At 37.3% G+C, this 22,875-nt stretch overlaps 1 protein-coding gene across 17 annotated transcripts in view; it reads right to left on the bottom strand.

Moving 5' to 3' along the window:
- Positions 1–20,686, bottom strand: part of LOC113038587 (neural cell adhesion molecule 1-like) — a 211,797-nt gene extending 191,111 nt beyond the window's left edge. For 3 of the 17 annotated variants that reach the window (XM_026196122.1, XM_026196127.1, XM_026196123.1), the window contains exon 1: positions 20,362–20,686. In XM_026196122.1, the coding sequence (XP_026051907.1) occupies positions 20,362–20,413 (52 nt within the window). In that variant the 5' untranslated portion in view covers positions 20,414–20,686. The remainder of the gene's footprint in view (positions 1–20,361) is intronic. The other 14 variants (XM_026196125.1, XM_026196128.1, XM_026196126.1 and 11 more) reach the window with 11 other exon arrangements.
- Between the last annotated feature and the right edge of the window lie 2,189 nt (positions 20,687–22,875).

Genomic DNA, 22,875 nt, shown 5'->3' with positions numbered 1-22,875 from the left:
TAACAATAAAGAAAATAATATTTAAACTGCATTAAACAGCTGCAAAGTGTCATATTTTAAAAGGAAACTAAATATTCAAGAAAATTATGTAGGGAAGGACTGAAATTGTAATGAAATTGACTTAATTATAAAAATATGACCACATTATCATACTATCCTCACATTATAACATTACGATATCACATTAACAATAATAATAATAATTATTATTAATATTAATAGTAGTAGTATGTTTATTTCTGAAAATCTGAAATCTGATTATATAATAAAAATATTCCAGTAGGATGTCATTGTTTCCTTATCTGCTAAATTACTGCATAAATTATTATTATTATTATTATTATTATTATTATTATTATTATTATTATTATTATTATTATGCTATAATCAACTCTAAAATACTGGCAAAACTATGCTATATAATAAAAACAATAATAAACGAGGGATATTACCATCTAATATTATTATTTTAAATAATATCCATTAATTCACCTTTATACATTGGTTTTCACTACAGCACAGAAACCTCACTGATGACATGTGCATAATAAAACCATTTATTAATTAAGTAAAGTGGCTCAATTTTGATTCCCAGTGTTTTTAAATCTCATTACATATTTTTCATTATCTTAAATATATAAAGAAGGATAAAAAAGCCCAGCATTTGGCAGGTTCATGCATTATTGCTCACTGTGTCAAAGTCCAGTGTTTGGTTCATGTCCCCCCTGCCCTGCCCAACACAGTGTGTCGCAGGTGAGGTTTGGTGAAAGGCTTTCAGTCCTGTGGGGTCATGACTCGGGTCTCGCACTCTGCACTAGCTCCCTGCAGAGCAGCCAAAGTAAATCTCTCCGAGGGCAGACACCAGCTAGTCTGGCGCCAAGCCATATGCCACAGTCTCACCTGCCACTATCATAACCACAGAGCTGTTCCTTCCTCTACCCAAAGCCACACCTAGACCCAGCAGGAGAACCTGTCTACACGCCATCCTAGACGCAGTCGATGCTCTGAAAAACAGTTCATTATTCATCCGCACATAAAGTCTGTGTACTCTCCAGGCACTGGCACAGAAGCACCTCTGCGTATCGTGCAGGTTAGCTGGCGCCGGCAACATGATTCTTGAGGGAGGTGGTATTTCTCTGCTTATTTAATGCATTCTGTCTACAATATTTTATACTGTGCAATGTTTTCCAGCAAAATGTCAACAGCGATGCATGTTTTTGTTTGAATCTGAGCAGGTAGATTCAATCACACATTCCATATATTTGTGTATTTTATCTCCAGAGCAACAGGGATTTAAGGAGGAATATACTGTATAGATTAGCTTCCATTTCAGTTTGGCCGTGATGAATGTTTAAAGGGGTCATATGATGAACTTTGGAGTATAACAAGCTGTTGTTGAATAGATAAGATCCCTAAAGTTGCAAAGACTAAGGTCTCAAATCCAAAGAGATATTCTTTATAAAAGTAAAGACTCGTCATTTAAACATGTCACCCACATGTCTATGTCATGATGTGGGAAGATTTGCATAAAGCCTCCCAAATGTTCACACATGTTGCTGCCATGCCGCTGCAATGTTGTGTGTTTTGTTGCGAAAGCAAAAATACTTTGTTTTGCCTTCAAAAAGAGGACACAACTAGAAAATCAGTGGTTAAGTTATATTTATAACACTGTTCCAGAATAGTTCAACCCAAATATACAGATGTTTGCAGTGCTTTTTATGGAAGACTGTTTCCTGATCCTGAGAGAGAACACTACAACGCCGGCTGTTCTGTTACAGTCTGTAAGTAGGTTTACATATTTAAAGGATTTGCCACAGATGATTCACATGTAAGTTTTGAGCAGTGTAGAATAGCGCTTGTTGTTTGTCCTTTCTCTGATCACAAATGCAGACATGGTTTATAATCCATAATTATGTCCCCACTGGATGCAACAAATGCCTCGTTTAAAATGGGTTTTAATGTTTTTGTCTCATCACACCGGTTATGACAGCATGGTAAGTGGCATAACATTTCTGTTATTACCAATGAGCTTTGTAGAAATCAACACGTTTCAGAAAGGCGGGGCATAGAGGAGCAACAATAATCTACAGTATGTGTAAAATAATGTGTTTTTTAACCTTAAAGTGCAAAAACATTTCATTACACCAAATTCACACACAAAAATATTTTTATCAACATCATGTGTCCTTCACAATAAATATAATGAATAATAAAATATAAAATAATATGAAGTTGCAGTTGAAAGAAGCGTGTCAATCTGGAAAGATTTTTTTTCTCTTTACAGTACTATAGGAACCAATGTACCTTCAAATAAAAAAATAAATAAATAAAAAAGAAGAAATGCATTTAAAATACAGCAATTTCAGATGACTGTAATATATTAAAATAAAACCGTATATTAAGATATATTTAAAAAATAAAGTTTAAAAAAATATCATATCACACAAATACAAATATATTAAAAATATTTAATATATTGTTTTTATTAAATTATTATTTTATATATTTTATAATAACAACAAGTTAAAATACAACAGTTATTATAGAATACAGAATATTCTATAGCTAAAATAGAATATTCAGTCAGAAAACATAGGATTTGATTGCTATTAAAGAAATATCTATGAATTGGATGTGTGTTTTTGTGACATATATTAAGTTCAGTTTCAGGTCATTTTTATAATAAGTGCTCAAAATTGCATGCAAAAATATTTCACACACACACACAAGTAAATAAATATATTAATAATATATTAATTGTAGGTACATAGAATTATATATGTTATATCAATAATATAATATTATATATGTGTGTGTTTGTGTGTGTGTGTGTGTGTGTTATGGTTATGATCTGTTTTGGTTTAGTTTTCTGTAATTCCCTTTCTCTTGCCTTGATTGTTTCTATGGTTTTTGATTAATTTTCTCATTATTCATTATTAATTAACTCCCTCCACCTGTTTTCCCCTCGTCAGCTGCCTTATTTAAATTATCCTTCCTGTTTGGTATTTGGTCCTTTCTCATTTGTTTATCTGATGTGAATTTATTTACCTGTCTCCTGGATTTTCTAATTAAAATACCTTTTTGTTGCTCTCCTTCGTCCTCGTGCGTTTGTACCTCACCAGCCCAGCCCAGCCCAGCCCATAACTATATATATATATATATATATATATATATATATATATATATATATATATATATATATATATATATATATATATATATATATATATATATTAGGGGTGTAACGATACGCGTATTCGTATTGAACCGTTCGGTACGAGGATTTCGGTTCGGTACGCGGTACGCATTATGTACCGAACGGTTCGTTGGACTAATTAATTATATTTGGAAAATAAATAAAAAATTGTGAAATATAATGATATGCGTTCAACAAGGTAGCCCAATAACCCAAACGACATAACAGGCAACGCCCCTGACACCCCCGAAGAAGAAAAAAAAACACCAGCCTATGTTTATGTTAGGCTACTCAAGTTAGGCGCTCGCTCACTCAGTACACGCTGAAGGCTCGTTGCAAAATGGCCAATGCGTTTAACAGACCACAAATAGAAGATCCTCCGATAACCAACAGGTCTGGTGTTTGGGTGCACTTTACCAAACGATCGGGGCATCCAAACAAGCACGGAAATCAAAATGGACTAGTACTGTACTGTGTCGGAATTTCCTGAGCAGTACGATAGGCTACAATTAACAGGCCTGCACGTTATTAGATAGAAGAACTGTTATAAATAGAACGTATGCACGGGCAGTTTTGAAAACTCAACCTACTTTGCTCTTGCCATAGTGCAGCGCCAATCGCGTTGTATCTGAAGGGCAACGCTGAGCCCAGAGTCCAGTGCCGCGCATACTGCGTCCTGTGTGAAAGACCCTTTAGCCATTTTGCAACGAGTCTTCAGCGCTTACTGAGTGAGCGAGCGCCTTACTCTGTAGTGGAAAACGCAGGTTTTAAGAACATGCTTAATGTAATTGAGCCCCGTTACAATATTCCTTCACGAGCCCATTTCAGCCAGACCATAATTCCTGCTTTGTTTCAAAAAACATAATCCCTATAGAGAACCAATTGAGTAAAAACACACTCAATATAAAGAGTTATAGAGTTCCATATAAAAAGTTACATCTTTGTATTTGTTCATAACTACTACAACAATATAACATTTTAAATTTTTTTTATAAGGAGCTGTTTTTGTTTTATACAGTATGCTGCTAAGAAAACACCATAAAAGATGGGTAAAGAATAGCTCCATCATTGTTCAATGTAAAAAAAAAACATACGTTGTTAGTTTTAATAAATATATTTTTTTTTTTAAATCAAGGAAATGTATCTGCCAATTTTTTTTTTTTTTGCTGTATCTAAAACGTACCGAACCGTACCGAACCGAACCGAGACACCAGTGAATCGTATTGAACCGAACCGTGAATTCTGTGAACCGTTACACCCCTAATATATATATATATATATATATATATATATACATACATACATACATACATGTCACAGAAACATGCATTATGAACATTTTTATCTTGTCTTTCAAAGTCAGAGCTAAACAACAACTAATGTAATGGTGTGACATTTACAACAGCATCTTCTGCTTAAAGAATGATGTCATAAGTCCATGGAGCCAGCATGCCCAGATGGTTACTATAGTTACCCAGAGTCACACCTACACAGCAGCATCCACACTCCCACACAGAGCCACACCTCCACACAAACAGATAATGAGCATCACTGGATAACGATTAGAAACCAGGAGTACAAATGTGCCTAATGACACCATTGAATAAAGTACAACCGTGGAGTCTTCTAGAGAAGCTTTAAAGCCCCTGCCAGCCCAGGTATAAATCGAGGTTATTTGTGGTGAGAGGCCTGTGTGCTCTGCAGACCAACCCTCTCCAAGTCCATTAGAGACGGACTGCTCTAATGACAGATTACTGACAAACGACGCTGTTTGTTTTCAAAGAAAAGGTAATAAGCTTAGGTGGACACGACAGTCATTCTTAATCTCCTAGCTATCTATTATCACTCTGAAATGGGAATGCTGTCTTTTTATATGAAATGTGAGATGTCGATATGCTGTGGCACTGACAAAGAGCCAGTGATCAATCATGGGAGAGCTGCATAAAGAATTTTTGGCACCTCCTCATAAAATTATAAAATCACTGAAACAACCTGCCAGAACAAGCCATTCACAATCTCTACATTATAAAGATACAAATGAATACATTAGTAGTTTAAAAAAAAAAATTGGCCAATTAACGGGCAAAAAACAAACAAACAAAAAAACAGGAAGAAAAATGAATGCAGTTAGTTGTTTTGCCATGGGAGGTGCCACAGGGTTCTAGAGTACAGATAAAACAATCACTAGCTATGTTTCCATCCACCTATTTTGGGATATAGCATAAAAAAACATAAAAAAAAAAAACCTGGATTGAAATGCCAAGATGCACAAAAATTCTTACTGGTTTTACTAGTGTTAAAAGGCGTCAGCTTTTAACAGTCAAGCCAGGAAACATTTAAGCCTATCGTCTGGTTCCACTGACGTATGCGCACAGTTGAGGAACCCCTGCACATGCGTAGTAAAGGTATAACCTGTGGGGAAAAAGGCGTTTTAAACCTTATTTTGGGGCAAAGTCATCAAAATTTTTCAGCAATTTTTATCATATTTCACTGCTGTTTCTATACATGCTGTTTTTATGTCCCGGTGACCAGTGAAAGTGAGGTTCTGACTCTCTGCCCATTCATTTAGATAGGAGCTGGTCTTGTTATTCTGAAATAGCCTCCTGGAGGCGTTGCCAAGATGGCAGCTGAGTGGCACGACTTGCATGAAAGGACTTTGACATAAACTACAATGGAAACACTTTTACCAAATAAATTCCTTAATTTGAATCAAAAAATGCATGTGACTTTGCGATGGGACATCATGCAACTGCTGATCTCATTTCACAGCATCTGAAATGTTAGTTTTGCCATTCTGAAATGCTTTAGCTAATTCTCGTCAAAGTGCTTCGTTATAACTCCAAGCACTGCGTTCCCAAACAGCAGGCTTTCAAAATAAGATAACATGACCAGGTTTCGTCTGTGCTTTGAAGCTCAGAATTCATTTTATCCAAAAATGAGTGCCTTCTCCTACTGCAGCAAATAATTTTTTTTCTGTGATATCTATTGCAAGTTAATTAGGATGTGATGATTTTGTTCTCTTCAAACCATTAGGTGGAAACGGTGATTTATTTGCAAATGTTTTATGCGATATTCCAATTTTGTGCATAAAAGTATATAGCTTTGGATGGAAACATAGCCATAGATTCCTGATGAGAGTTTGTTTAGTCTAAATCTGTAATGGATGGCAATATATTCCTTTTTTAATCTCACATTTTTTGGAGCTTCTGTTATTTTCATTAGCATGTGTGCCCAATCTGGTGGGCCAAAAGTTTCACTGATGAACCAGGTAATCAAGGTTGGAGCTAAACTCAACAGGATGGTGACCTTCCAGGAACAGGACTAGGCACCCCTTGATAAGATAGTGGGGGTAACTTGTAAACTTGTCCTATCTCCAACTTCACCTGGGAAACAAATAAATTAAATAAAACATAAATCATATGGTTAATATACTGTAAAAACAAACAAACTAATCAAGTCCAAACTGTTATATTTTTTGGTTGCATAACTGGAATTAATAAAAAATATTTTCTACCATCTTAGTGATCAGTATCTTCCGAATCCAGTATCTACATTTTTAGAAAACATCACAATCCATTTCAAAGGAGCCCAAGAACACTAGAGAGGAAATAGAACTTTTCTTCTGGTGGAGTCTTCTCAATGATGAAACAGTAATGTGAGTGTTCAAACACAGCTGCATCCATACCCTGAGCCCTCTACGGTCCCTCAGTCCCTCTTTCACTCGCCCCTGGACACTTGCCTTTTATCTGGATACCCCCCATTACAAAGAAATGCACAGCTGTCACTCTGTTGCCCAGAAACATAATACCTATGCAGACGCTGTTCAATCACAGAGTGGACGGGTTGGTTTGACCATGAGGTCATCTGGTCTGTGAACAAGACAGATTTCCCTGATGCATTTCAGCCAGGCAGCCAAATCAACAATTTGGTTAGTGGCTTAATTTCATTTGGCACAATAAAGGGCTTATGGATGAAATGCTGTCATGAATAATAGAATAATGATGATCATATCATGAATCACAATGAAACCTAATACAAGAACAGCCTCTCCAGTAAGGCTGGGTGCTATATTAATATTTTATTCATAAGATTTGTTATATTATTTTAATTATTAAAAAAGTAGTTATTTAGCTTTTTGAATTTTTGTATTAATCAGTGTGTTTTGATGATTTTAACCAATTATCATTATGACCTAACGGCCATCATACATACAAAAGTATTATATCAAAACATTGTTAAAAAATAAATTAACGCTTGTTTTCAGTGATATTTTATATAATTCACATTTATTACATGTCTTCAGCAAACATTTGAACTTTTTTCCTCAAATGAATCATTGAATCAGAAAGAGAATTGATTTAGAAATGGATAGTTGGAACTGATTTGAAATGATCAACTCTAACACCATTTTTATTACAAGACGAGGATGGATGATGATGTAAATCTAATGAAAGGCTCTTTAGGAAATTTTATAGAGTAATATAAGCGCATTAAAATCCTAACAACATTCACAATGTTGTTTGTTATTAAACTGTCACCAATATCATTGTGAATATATTGCCTACTCTCCAATTCACTGATTCCACAGAGGCTGGAGAATATTTGATAGCATCAATCACAGTGCATGACTAACCTGGTCAGTGTTTTATGCATTCTCAATAAAGTTCCACTAACAAAACTGAACCAAACCTCTAACATCGCTGGCAGAAAGTCAGTTCTCCAAATGACTTGCATTCTATCTGATTGAATCTCTCTTTGCCTGTTCCATAATATCTCACCGCCTCCCCAAATCTGTCTCCAGAGAAGAACAAAAGACATTAAACATTTATTTCAACTCAAAATGAGCGCTTGTTTGTTGGGTTTAAAACAGACTAATTACTGCAGAATCTGTGTCTGCCTCCTGACTGTATTTGTGTATATCAGACACGCTTTTCAAGTCACTGTTGGAAATCACCAAGGTGCATAAGCACGTTAGTACGAGAACTAATTAAGGCTTTTCCACGTCTTGGGCAAAAATACTGTCCGGAGACTGTCTTTCCCAATAACAGTAATGAGATGGCGAGATCTAGGGAGCCATGAGGAGTCTTCATTCTCACAAAAGCAAGGGTGAAGCTGTGTTATCGGTCCTCTGGAAGAATAGACATGCTCTGTTCTGACGGTGAGGTCTGTGTTTTCCATGCATCTTCTCTTTGTTTCACTGACTGCTCGCTGTGATGCTCATTAGGATCCATAAACAATAGGAGCAGCTCTTCTAATTAGAGGCCTTCAAAACTGCCTGCCCATGGGAAGCCGGCCATGCATATGCCGCTGCACCCAACAAGCATTTGATTCTCACCGGTTATGGCTGGTGTGATCAAACCAGCGGAAGTTCTTTGAGAAACTCAGTTCCTTTACTTCTTAAGGATGCTAGAATTTTTCAGTGATGTTAATGAAGGTTGCATGGCCTCTAGATATGGAGATTGCTAAAAACAGAGATTACAGCCATTTCTAACCAAGCCACAGTTTCAAATGACCAATATATTGTAACAAGTAAAGTAACTTAAAGTGGATGAAAATATCTGCATCATAAAAAGGTCCTACTCAAAAATGAAAATATATAAAATAGACAAACCAAACAAACAATATATAAAAAGTTTAATAAATAAATGATTATAAATGAGCATTGTAATGATGAGCCAGAGATGTTCGGATCCAAATGCAACGCTTTATTAAAGAATGGTCAAACAGGCCGATATCAGGAATGGCATCAGGTGTGTCAGTGATAACCAGAGTCCAAACCAGACACAAGCAGAGATCGGGGAAGGCAGCAGAGAATCAGAGTCGGAGTAATCAGTCCAAAGATCAAACACAGGAATGACAAACACAGGGAGAAACGCTCTGAAATGTTAGACAGACTAAACAAGACTTTGCAGTGAGTGAAAGTAAGTTTGCTGCTTTATGTGTGTGAAAATGAGGTGCAGGTGTGGCAATGAAATTGGCTGATGAATGAGGTGCAGGTGTGGCAGGGTGATTGTGATGCAGTGACTCCTGGGTAATGTAGTTCGGGTGTGGTGCAACAGTAGAGTAGGTGCAACGAGAGTATCTCTCGTTGGCCGCGGCGCTGGTAGGGGATGGACGGCCCGGCATCCTGGCCCGTCGGCCGTGTATACGGGTGCGGTTCCCATCCGGATCGCGGGTCCGGCAGCTCACGTCTTGGTGGCGCGGGAGTCCCTCAACGCACCCTTCCTGGACCCACGAGGACACCAGTGTGCATGCACGGGGAAGAGACCGGTCTCCTGAGGAGAGGCGCGTTGGGCTTTTAAACAGCGGCGGCAATGAGGCTCCACTTCCTTCAGGTGTGCCCCATCACACGCCGCCAGCCCTGACTCGTCCAGCGCCCCTCCTCTCACACACCCACTCCAGTCGGGAGCCTGGTGAAGGGCGGCGATTTAGGACGGGGTGCCGGTGACAATCAGGGAGGAGGCAGCTGACTCGTCACAATATATATATAATATCAAATAATCAAATATTTTCAAAATTGTCAGACAAAAATAATATTAAAAGTAAAATAATTAGTCTTTTCGACTATTACCTTTTATGAAGTGTATCATGTAGCTGTATGTGAACATAAACTATCTGCAAAGTTGTTAAGTGGACAGTGCACTACAAATAAAGTTATTTCTATGTAAAAAACAAAAAAGAGTCAGCTCTCAATTACCTAAACGAGTTGTCAGGAATTTGATTCTTATTTTGTTACTGCTCACATCACAAAGTAACACATTTGCATAATGTCCACCCACGTTTTAAGTCGCCAACTTGCCTGCCCACAAACACAGTAAAAATTTCTGTGTAGATAACATCATGTTGAGAAGACGCTGTGCCCTACGCTGTGAGAGTAAATTAGTTTGATCACATCTCATAATTACCACAAACTTGTCAACAACTGACAGATACCACTGAGAAATGTCCTGCTGCACTCATGCTTGTCAATCAGTCTCTTGTCGATCAGCCATTTCATTCATTATCATCATCAGACTCCAGCTTGAGTTGGTAAAGCTACAATCCATACCATCTTTTCTATGTTTTGACAAGTTTCCAGAGCTGTCATTCTGTCATGGCAATTGGTGTTTCGTTTCCAACATGCGCTGGACCAATCCAAAGCCGTAGTGAGATCGATCTACGGCTTTGGACCAATCACAAAGGAATGCACTGACCAATCACAGCAGCGAGGCCTCAAGGAAAAGAGGGGTTTAGAGAGACTGATTCTTGGTACTGCTTCACAAGAGTCGTTCATCTTTCTTCTGTGAAAACTAACATGTTTTTTGACCTTGCATGCATGTAAACCTGTTTTAGGAGACTCATAAAACAATATAGTAACCTTAAAAATGGCATAACCAGGGCACTTTATTTAAAATGGTAAATAAAAATATTCATTAACACACAAATATTTTACATATACTCATTATTTATTTGCTCTCATTTTGTTCCTTTTTTATGAATGAATGAATGAACGAACGAATGCTTATGTTTTTCCATCTGAATTCTTTTGTATTTCACCAAACACATCAACAAAAAACTTAAACAAAATTGGGTGAGTAAATAATGACATAATATTCATAAATCATAATACTCATAAATGAACAAATAAATGAATTAATGAACACTTATGTTGTTCCTTTTGAATTCCTTTGTATTTCACCAAAAAAAAAAAAAAACTACTCTTTTCTAATTCTGTCTGTATGCTGATACACCAGGTGTGAAAGTGCAGAAATTTGAATGGGTGATACATTTTAGACTCGAGCACCTGTGTGACGGCCTCATTTATGCACCATAGGAGGGTTCAAACGAATGTTGCTCTGTGCTTTCCTCTCAACAGCGTGCTTCAGAGATGAGGTGAATAACACTAAACTCACAGTTGTTACTCTACTGACACGGCTTCACATCACAAACACTCCAACACCATCTGTCCCGGCCAGAGACAGACAAACAAATGAGGAGGCCTCGTGGCTACAAAGATCAACAATCACCTCCTTCAGCTCTTACAGCAATCTGCTGCACATCCACTGATGCTGCACTAAATGCTTTTCAATCGTCATAGATTTTCCCCACCTGGACCAAGTTTAAAAATAATCAGCTCAATACTTCCGAAGACCACCTGCCTTCTGTGCTGTCTAAGCTAAGATAACACACGTCTTTTGTGGGTGGAAAGTAGTTTTTAAAGTGGTCTATTTCTGAAATATCATGCTAGTCCTAAAGTAATAGCAGGGACCTACTGACATCTGACATTTCAGGCTGATATGTGAAAAACAAACAGAAAAATGCAATTTTAAAAGTCAAGAATGGTTAGAGGACATGTCCAGTTTCCATCCAAAACAAATAAATTATATTTAAATAAAGATTAATATGTAGTTTCCATATTAATCATATATAAATGTTTATTTTTGTAATGATTAATATTTCCAATGAATCAACGTTTACTCTATGCTGAAACTACTGCAACACAAAAAATAAACGTAATGTAACTGATACTACTGTGCAACTATGCATCTCATCCAATGAGAAAGTAGTGATTAATATACAGTTACACAACTAAGGATTTGGCCAATGAGATTAAAGTGTCAGTATACCCAAAAATATAAATTAGCCCATGTTTTACTCACCCTCAAGGCATTCTATGTCTATATAACTTTCTTCTTTCAGACATATCCATTGAGAGTTACATAAAAAATGATCCTTGCTCTTCCCAGTGTTAGAATGGCAGTGTTTTTTCAGTCATAAAGTATTCAAACAAAGTGCATCCATCCATAAAAAAAAAACATGGCTCATATGGCTCCAGAGGGTGAATAAATGCCTCCTGTAGCAAACGGATGCCCGGATGCCCTTTTGTAAGAAAAATATCCATATTTAAAAATGTTATAAACACTTTTCTCTCACTTCCATTAACTGTCATACTTACAAGACCTTTTGGGTCGATGATGTGTACTTTTGGCTTATATCTAAATTCTCTGTCATTTTTCTTTACGAATCGTCTTTTGATTTGTGACCCGCAGTTTGTATTGCTATCTCTCATCCACACTTCTGCATTCATTACTTCATCACCAGAGTTATGCTAAACCTACGTCCTACGTCAACAGCCGGGATGGCTTCCGTGTTCGACAGTTAGCGGAAGTGAGAGAAAGTGTTTAGAATGTTTTAAATATAGATATTTTTCTAACAAAAACACATCAATTTTATTATTATTTTTTTTATTAACAGGTTAATACACAATGTTCAAATCCTCCTAATTCCTAAAACGTCCTTTTTTGTTTTTGGTGACCATTTACCCACAGTCTTCAGAATATTATCTTTTGTGTCCCGCAGGAGAAAAATTCATACATGCTTTTCTCAAAGGTCCTCTATTACTCATGCCATGTTTGAACTCCAATTCATTGTGATTCACTGATTCATTCAGACAAGAAGTTGTTTAATGAGGAAGTAAATGATGACAGAATTTTCCCCTTAGAGTGAAAGTTAATCTTCTATTTCTTTAAAGAGATAAAATAGTGACAGAAAAGATCCTTGAAAAGTCGGCATCTCAGAAGGGGAATGCACTGCTGCCAGAACTGAGCACATATTTTGGTTATCTCTGGCTTCTTGTTCATTTGTTCTTAAAACCTACACAGATGTTGAAACCCAGGGGTTTGCACCAAAGATCTAACAGATGCCCCTTCAGCTACTGTAACCCACAGGATACATGCAGGAATGAAAACCCTGGTTACCAAAACATCTTTTTCGGAATACATAATCCACAGTAATGTTTCCATACACAGCGAAAGTAATTTCATACATCCATGATCAAGGGGAGTGAGAAAAATGACACTGCAGACACTTTTTTTGTCTAAATCCTTAACCTTTGTTGCTCAGAGCGCTGCCATGTTTTTTATCAGCCAAAACCTCTAAACTCCGTGGTAAAGCCAGCGACTTTTACAGGAGTTAGTCTCCCAGCAGGCCTCAGTCCTGCATGCTATCAAAATAAGAAGACAGATGAAAGGATGGGCTAATAAAACACCCTGCTTGCTTTTAGCCCAGGGCTAAGATTAATACAGCAACTATTATGGATGTTTGGCAGCACGCATCAAGACCATCACCTCAGTGGTCTCGTAAATAAAAGAAACAAACCTACCGACCATATTTCAAAATCAGCAACTACTGTTAGATTGAACTTGCCTCTTTCAGTAACCTATTAATTTTACATCGATGGGGAATAACTCCCAAAAAAGCAGTAAAGCTACATTTTCAGTGATGCAACAATAGCTCAAATACTTAAAAAAAGTAGTTTTCCCAGTAACAAGATATATTTTCTTGCTAATGTGTCACACTGCTCTATGGCAAGTAAATCGTACAGTCAATAAATGAGCATGCTTATCCTTAACAGTCTTCTATTAGCCTACCCATGCCATGTTTGGAATTCATTCAATGTGATTCATTGTGATTCATTGATCCATTCAGACAAAACCTGCTTTAACAAATGAACTGCAGAGTAATTTGAGTATTTAGCAGAAAACGTATAATGTTGTAAACATATAATGTAGTTAACTTTTTTAAAAAGGGTGGCTTGGCTGTAGTTAAATATTGTAAATATATGTAGCTTGCTTGGCCAGCTTTAGTTTTAAAGCCGTTTCCCCAACAATTGTGTAAAGGCAGAAACACTTGGGTCTGGCTGTGATTCAGGCGAAAGGAAAGGTGAATGTTGAGAACATGAAGCAAGGAAAAGCAATCAAAGGTGAGGAGGCAATCACAGTGGAAACATCAGACTCTCCATATTCAGCTGAATTGCCTACTATGGGAGCAATTGATTATGTCAACAGCCATATGGCTTTGTGCTGGGAAACTGCTGGCGGGAAATGAATTAGCGCACACTGGATCCACTCTGAATGGCCCGAGTCTCTTTCATACAAGTAGCAAATCAAATGTCAAGGGCATGTGCTACTACATTTGCTATCTGGGAACAGATTCACTGATATGAACATTAAAAGCTATGAGAATTCAGTCAAAACACACTTTTTTTGACAGAAAAAAAGGTTTTTGACAGAACTGAAAGAACATAGATTTGTCCCCTCGTGAGAAAGCTAGCATGGGCAACAATGCAACGGATTGCCAATAAACCGTCCACAACACAAAAAAGCATCTAAATACATCTAAATAAATGCAGTAAATACGTGTGCTTGAAATGTGATACTTCATTGCAAAATGCCCAGGAGACCGGAATACTCCTTTCTATGGATCCATCGGTTATGGCGTCATTTTTTTATGTTGTTGATGCCTGTGAGAGAAAAGATGCAGATGTGTCCTTTAGAGCTGTCAGTAATGAGAGTGATCGCAGCAATACTATGATGGTGTAGTATTTGCAATGAATGGTGGTCTGTGAGTAAGACATGCCTGAAGGCTGTGAAATCTCTGCAGTTTAAATTAGAATCAGGTTTGTCTGATCTGATTACATCAGAATTGATAAGCAGTGGGAGACATACAGTACAAGCAGTCTTGTCCAAACTAAAAGCACTCAACCAGACAGGAAGCACACAGCGAGATAGACTGCTGAAAGATATTTTTAGATCTCCAATAAAAATTAAGACAGAAATGTGCTAAAAATATTCATATCATGCCGCTTTTTTTGGACTTTAAGCCATGCTTCTAATTCAAAGCGACTTTGTATTTGCTCTTGTACTTTGGCCATCAAACTCCCCGTACTCATTCTTTTGTCTTTTCTCAGGTTATTATTCTTCAGATATAGGCCAGTGCTTGCAGGGATTCCAGAATGTTCTTTTTGAACATGAACTCACAGGCTCCAACTAAAAGAACTGGGTCTTCCACAGGCAAGCATTTCATCATCAACAGTGGTTAAATGTTGTGATTTAGAGACATCTTCGAGGCATAGTATCTTCGAGTCAAACTGGAAAAGAACATTCAGGTGTAGATCCCAAACGTAAAATCCTACAGCTCTCTAAAAAATATTATTACATGTTGTAGCATCCAGCAGTTTGTTTTTTAAAGAAAAGGTTGGATTTTTAATAGGAAATCTATTAAAAATATTATTACAATTTGTGCTGTTTTCTATTTTTCTAAAAACTGAGGCAACAGATTTTTTCATGATTTTTTCTTTACTGTAACTGTCATCAATTTAATTTGTCTTTGCTGAATAAAAGCATTAATGTCTTTCAGAAAAGACTAACTTACTGACCCAAACTTTTGAACAGTAGTGCATAGAGAACTGAAAAGTGATATAACATAAAACACAGTTCAATTTAATGTCAAAATTTTGCATTTCAATATGCTGGTGCTCTTCATTGTGCCCACACATGCTAGCTATACAGTATTACATCTCACCACAACAGAGTAGTACCAGCGTGTTCGCTTGCTTCTGCATCATCTTTACACAAAAACTATTGGCAGAAACTGCACAAATGCAATATGATCACGTACAAACTATTATGCCATTTATGCTAATATTTTGAGCTGCTAACTGCTTAAATCAAGCCGATTAAGACAGGTTGCCATCACATATTCCCTTCTGAAACTCTGCTTTTGGCAGTCATTTGACATGACAAAATTAGCACAATACTTTTATCTCATTTCATCATGACATTCACTAAAATGGTTGACTCTGAATGAATAAAGCTGTGAAAATAGTCCTATAAATATTCTGCTTGCCGCAAGTGGAAGGAAACAGTAACCTTATGAAAGTGCTTTGGGCTGCTCTTGTTTGAACACAGTGTGGTAAGAAACTCAGAGTATGCGCAGACTTTGTTTTTGGTGGTTTTACCCGGAAATCTACTCCAAATTCCTTGAAGTGGGGTACAATAAAGTTGAATCATGGAGACGAACGTCTCTGGACTTCAGCATCTGAATGCAATTACCATAACAAAAGCCTACAGAATAGCTAGAAAAACATTTAAAGTTCAGCGAAATGCATTATTATATTACAAACATCAAAAATAATGCATGATGCAGAGGACCAACAGTGAAACATTCAATCGCTTTAGTCTATATCCAGTAACTATTGGATGATGTCACAACCATTGCTACACCTTGCAACATAACAGATGAAGTCATTCATTGGGATTAAGGGACTTAATCAAGCTGCACCTTAAAGGTGAAGGGTGTAATTTCTGCTCCCCTGGAGACACCAAAGGTAACTGCAATCTGTTTGTTTGAACCAGAGGAGGTCTATAATACTTGGTGAAAGCCGTGCATTAGCGTTCACATTCATCTCAAAGGCAGTTTTTCGTCTAGCGCAGGCTCCCCTGGAAGTATGTGAATTGAAATCTGTCACATTTGCTCATGCATTTAATTCATTCAATACTGCATTTAATAGGCTAAATCAAAAGGTTTACATTGAAAAGTGCATCATGTCTCAACAATGCAAAGACCTTGATTGTAACAGTGCATGTACTTGACTCAACCAGTGGCATGAGTTTGGGACATGTATTTATCCGAGCAAGAATGAGCAAGGTTGTCATTATTTTTACAGTTCTGTTTGGTGCCATTGGTGGTGCAGAAATGACACACTTTCATTTTCCAGGAGCCTGCAAAGAGGAAGACGAAGAGAGGCAGAAAGTTGTGTTCCTGGTTTAAATGTGGGGGTGTAAGACAATGTTTACACTTCTCGAAGTTGCCTCTCGGCCTGCGACTTTAGAAAAGAAATCCTTTCAGAGATGGGTTGCAGGGATCACGGGGTGGCTTTTCAGCATGACAAAACCAAACCCATTTCCCTCCTTTTTTTTCCCTCCAACACTCTACAGGACGCCTTCGGAGCTTACACAATGCAAATCAGTCTGAGCCCCCTTTCAGAGAGTGATTAATATGCATAGACGGCCCATCTTTATCAAACAGCACAAAATGGAAAAACAACTGGAGAACATTTGGGACGATTGGATTTCAGTCAGCTTGCACAAAATAAAATTAATACATTTTTACAAGAAGGAATCACAGTGTGAACAGTACAGCATGAAAGCATTGAAATGTTTTTATCTGATGAAACATCCAGCGATCCTACAGCATGGGGGCAAATCTCTTTACCAGATCACAATTCCTTTCAGCTCTGATCTGACGCTTATGTTTTCATTGGCGTCAGTCTTAGTAAAGCAATACCATTATAAAATCCACTCTTTAATGACCATACAGAAGGACTCTGTAGGAGGAGAGGTTCAGAGGTGGACCCTTTACCAGTAGAGATAAAATAGCTGGTCAAATTTAATGAGACTTTTAAGAGAAGTGATAAATTCATTCTATTATAACACATAATTATTCAGCAGGCATACATTCTCTGAGAAAAAAAATAAGAGTAGAGAGCCTGCCATTCATTTGTGTCATAAAGAATTGTCCTTGAGTTAAAATCAGTTGATTTAATTATGCTATGGTTTGTCTGTAAAAAAAAAAAAAGATAAAATAAATAATCTGAAAAAAGGTAGAACTGAACTTTATTACATTATCTTTAAAAACAAAAAACACTAATAATGGTAAAACAGAAGGCTGCATCTTAAATATAAATGAAAGTCTGCACATAAAAGCACCAAATTATATATAGATTTTCTTTCTTTTATCACATGGCTACTGTAACTCAGCCAAAAGATGCAAATCCAAGTCATTTTAAGTCTCTTCCAGTACTTTCATACTAGCTTTGAACTTGCCACAGACAGAGGAGTTCCAGATGTTCACCATCCAGCAATTGTTTCTTTATTTTCCTTCAAGTGTTAATTCATCTAATACTTTGCCCTCCTCTTGTGGTAAGGAACACGTACAGTATTTAAAGCCCCCTTCACTTTTATATCTCTTTACATTTCTTCAGAGACCGATGTTTAAGACTCCCCATTTGGCTCTTTGTACTTTTAATACATTGAACACAGCCTGAAGAAAAGCAGTTATTTGTGATGTGAGGATATAGGTATTTAATCTGTATTCAGCACACGCAAACAGCTCTCTGGCAGCATCAACATGTCAGCGCCATACAGCAGTGTGTGCCTATACACTAAACCAGTCACTTTAGTGATGTATAGAGATAAGGAGCGGCAGTGAGGGAGCAAAAAAGAGAATGACAGGTGCAGGTGTTCTATACCGTTAAACCTCAAAAGCATTGTTTAAACCACCACATGCTTTAAAACTGTTCATATTATTTCAAGACTCCACTCTCTGTCCTTTTATCTCTGGATGTACAGTACTTCATGTACTTTCTCTTTTACACACATACACAGCACTATAGTTGGCTGAGAAACTGAAACCACCCCTAGATATTACCCATAGCTAGACATTATATTTAAGCACATCTTACTTACACCTTATAATTAACATTTATATTATTTCCTATCTATATAAGGTCATACATAAGTCATGACTACTTTAAGTTGGACAAATTTCCAAAGATTTCATCTAACAATAACTGTAGCGTATATAAAAGCAAACACACTAGACATGAACTCACAGACTCCATCACTCTTTAAACTGGACACATGCACAAACTCACAGAACTGCACTTTTTAACATCCTGCCCTAATTTCACGCAAATTAAGAACACCTTCTATAACCTGCCAAACGCAGCAGGACAAACTCTGAAACCTGCTCGAACCAGCTGCGAGGTTTGTGAAGCCCTGCCACGACAGAAGGGCAACTGGTGGGACGGGAGCACAGACTGGAAAATAACATCATTCCTCTGCATCATGCATACAAATCATAACCACTAACTGCTATCACTGTACAACTCCATTTCACCATGCATTTATGTGTAAATATAATATACAATCTGAGTCCAGCATATATCCATAATGTGCATACATTTTTAAACACACACACATACATATGCAAACATATCTCTATAACATATTTGTTTAAACCACTGCATATATGTTGATCTCATTAAAAACCCATTAACATCTGGGTAAATATTATAAGATTAATGACTACTTGCATTATTATTCAATTCTTTTTTTATTTTTTGTTATCCTAGCCATCTTTGATGCTGTGTATATGTGCACAAGTATAATATTAATGCTGTGGCAATATAAGCTTCTGTTTTGCCATGAGAAATAGAGGTAGGGGGAGGAGGGGAGGGGGAGGGGGAGGGGTGACAGAATATAATTCATTCCCGCCCAAGTCTTACTCTCTGATTGGCTGGAAATGATCATCCATGCATTCGAATCATTACCGAACAATCACATGAAACATTTTTTGGAACAGTTCCATTTATCATAATAGATCACAATTTCACTTTTTCTAATTGGCTGCCTGGTCTGCTTGTAAACAGCCTGGATATTCATTATAAATGCTTGAGAAGAGTAACTTCAGTCTTTAAAGGGACGGTTCAGACATTTACGTGTTTTTTTTTTCTAAACCCGTCTGACTTACTTCTTTAGTGGGATACAAAAGCACAGGCATAAGGTTAGAGACAGCCTTAGTCACCGTTCACTTCCATTGCATCTCCTTCCATACAATGAGAGTAAACGGTGACTGAGTCTGTCACTCTGAGAAAGCATCTTCTTGAAGAAAGTAAGTCACAGAACGCTTCGAAACAACATATTTAATTATTATTTCTCGTTGAACTATTACTCAAACAAGCACACGGATAAACTAATTCAAGGGTAATGCAGAGATGTTCCAGTCGCTCGACACGAGCGCTTCTCAGCTGCGCCAGCACCACCGTTACATCCCGAATATGAACAACACAACGGAAGAAAACACACACATTATAGACACCACATAATCAATGTTGTCTGTTTATTGTGACGGCTTAGTTGGCGATGTGTTTACACAACACACCAGATGGTTGTTTTTCCTGTCCCCCAACACAAATCTCAAAGGAGCCAATGCGCAGTAATGTCCACACAACCATAAACAACGCAATTTCGCGCTCTTAAAATGTCCAATATCACTCCAAGAAGTGCAGACTGTCTTTATTCAGGGATGTGACACTTCATATCCTACCTAACCTGTGCCAGTTTGGTAACGTGCCAGTTTGGCAGGGATGAAAATAACAGAGTTTGTTTAAATGAAACGGACGGCTAGATATAAACCGAGGCAGTTTGCAAAGCGGTATCATTGAAAGAACCAGCTCAAACTACCTCATCCTGCTTCTGTGCTTTGGAGACAACGCGACAGGACAAACAAGGATGCGAAAGGATACAGTCTAACACAGTGCAACTGATACAAGTGAGTCTTACCTGCATAACCAAAGAAAAGCAATGTCCAAATGAGATCCCTTATCTGAAGCATTGCAATCGCTTCCCAAGGTACGCTCCGTGTAGAATAGGTAGAGAGAGTTGGTTCAGTTATTATCTAAATGACTACGACGCTTTGTCCCTGTTTCAGGTTGATGTGATATCATGAATCGGTCCTCAGCCGTTGACACAGAATGCGCTCCGAGCAGCAGCGAATGAGTGACAAGAGCCGCGGCACGCACAACATAAGTTCATCCGCCAGAGATAGCCTATATGGAGCGCGCTTGATACGCGGGCATAAACTAGTGCGCGCACTTTATTCAGTCTGGTGCCGCTGCAAATCACAAACAGCAGATGGTGCGCTCGGAAAATGTCGTCATGGACTGCCGGGGTTATTCGGATTAGAGATTCTTGTAAACTCGACAATGGTTACCGGTATTCAATGGGGGGTTTTGGTTCCCCCACCAGGCTCATTATACGAGTCTACAGCGGATGTGTGGAGGGGATGTGTGCAGCATCGCAGTGATCACACAGTCCTTTCACCTAATGCACATCCTCACTCAAATGAAAGGTGAAATAAAGAGTCAAACAAATATAATGCAACCTGTTTTGTTCTATTAAAATTGATTTAGGCTAATTAACACTACAGCATTTTTTTTTTTCCACTGGAATAATGCTGTTGTTGTTGTCATTGTTGTTGTTTTGGTGGCATAAAATAGTCTATGATAGGCTACAGAATAATGCATAGAAGATTTTTACAAAATTGTCACCAAAAAAAAAAACAGTTGCTAAACAGCAGGTGCTTAACTGTATCAAATGCAAAACAGAACCAAATGTACAGGGATAGTTCTGAGAATTCTGCTAACATTTATTCAGCACACACATGATTTTCTTTCATACTTTTGTGGAACAAAAAATATTTAAATTCCAAAATATGAATCCAAAATAATTTCCTGGCTGAAAAATGTTAAGAAAAAAAAAGCATTTAAACATTAATAAAATATTTACCAATCCACAAAATAATATGAAATCTATTTTATTCATTTATTTTTAATGTTTCATGTTCATTTATTTTATTAATGTTTACTACTTAGTTTTTGTCTACTTTGTTTTAATTTTAGAATATGTGAGAGACCTAGAGACTCAACAATGTACTTACTGTAGTCTTCAGATCCTCTTTTGGTGATGGATGTAAAAGGGAATATACAGTAGATGGCTTGTGATTTGCCAAAGTCCTGGTTTTGTCCCGTAAAAAGGTCAATAACAATAACTCCCTACAGACAAGACAGGCGTTGCATGAGGAGAGCATTGCTTCAGACTTATCTCAGTAATTTGTTGCTGAGTGTGAAACTGCATTCCACGAACTGTCAGAGGTTAGAGAGGAGAAAGCTCCTCCATCTCCGCTTTCAATCAGAATTTCGCCCGGTGAGGTGAAAGCATTGCAAATTCTTCCACACACTGCTATGGCAGATCGACATGCTCTATGGGATGAGCGTATTAAGGATAGAGTCTTTAAATTGCCCCTCTGAATGCTGGAGAAAAGAGAAAAATGCAGATATAGTTAGCCTCTTTCATCACAGGGAGTGATGTAGAAAATGGCAGCATGGGTTCACAGCACTCTAGTGGAAATGTATGTTTACGTTTTAAACTTCAAAATGTCTTATTAAGGGCAGTTTTAAGAAAATAAACATACATATATTTCCGTTTTATGTAGCTACTCTGTATGCATAAATGACAGGGAATCATAATTTTCAGAACTTCCAGGTCTGAGCCTTTAAGCATTTACATTTATGGATTCGGAATATTAAGCATTAACTGTTTTTGACATTGATAATAATGTGAAATATTTCTTGAGTCCCAAATCAGCATATTAGAAGGATTCCTGATGGATCATGTGACACTGGAGACTGGGGTAATGCTTGCTGAAAATTCACTTTTTTGCCTTCCCAAGAATTGACCACATTTGTTTTTGAGCAAATAAATTCAGCTTCGATATTTATTTCAGTTGTAAACATCATTGATGTATGGCATATGAATGGATAGATAAAAAGAGGCATGGGTGGGTGGATGGATGGATGGATGGATGGATGGGCAGATTAACAGACAGATATATAAAAGGATGGATGATAGCTAGATATATAGATGGATGGATGGATCAGTTGATCAATAGATTGATGTCATGTATGGATGCACTGATAAAAGAGGCATGGATGGATGGACAGATGGACAAATAAATGGATGGATGGATGGATGGATAGATTAATCAATGGATGGATAAACATATAGAAATATGGATGGACCGATGGATAGCTATAGAACGATAGACAGATTTATTGAAAGAGACAAGGATGGATGGATTGATCCATCGATTGATAGGATGGTTGGATTAACAGATAACAAAAAGAGGGATGATGGATGGATAGATCAATAGAATAGATATATAGAAAGATGGATGGATGGAGGGATGGAAAGATCAAAGATCAATTACTTGTTTTAAACTCTGTGTGTCTTATTCCT

Source organism: Carassius auratus, chromosome 21 (genome assembly GCF_003368295.1).
Source record: "Carassius auratus strain Wakin chromosome 21, ASM336829v1, whole genome shotgun sequence".
Lineage (NCBI taxonomy): Eukaryota > Metazoa > Chordata > Actinopteri > Cypriniformes > Cyprinidae > Carassius > Carassius auratus.
Note: the sequence above shows the minus strand (reverse complement) of the source record. Positions and strands in the feature narration are given on the sequence as shown.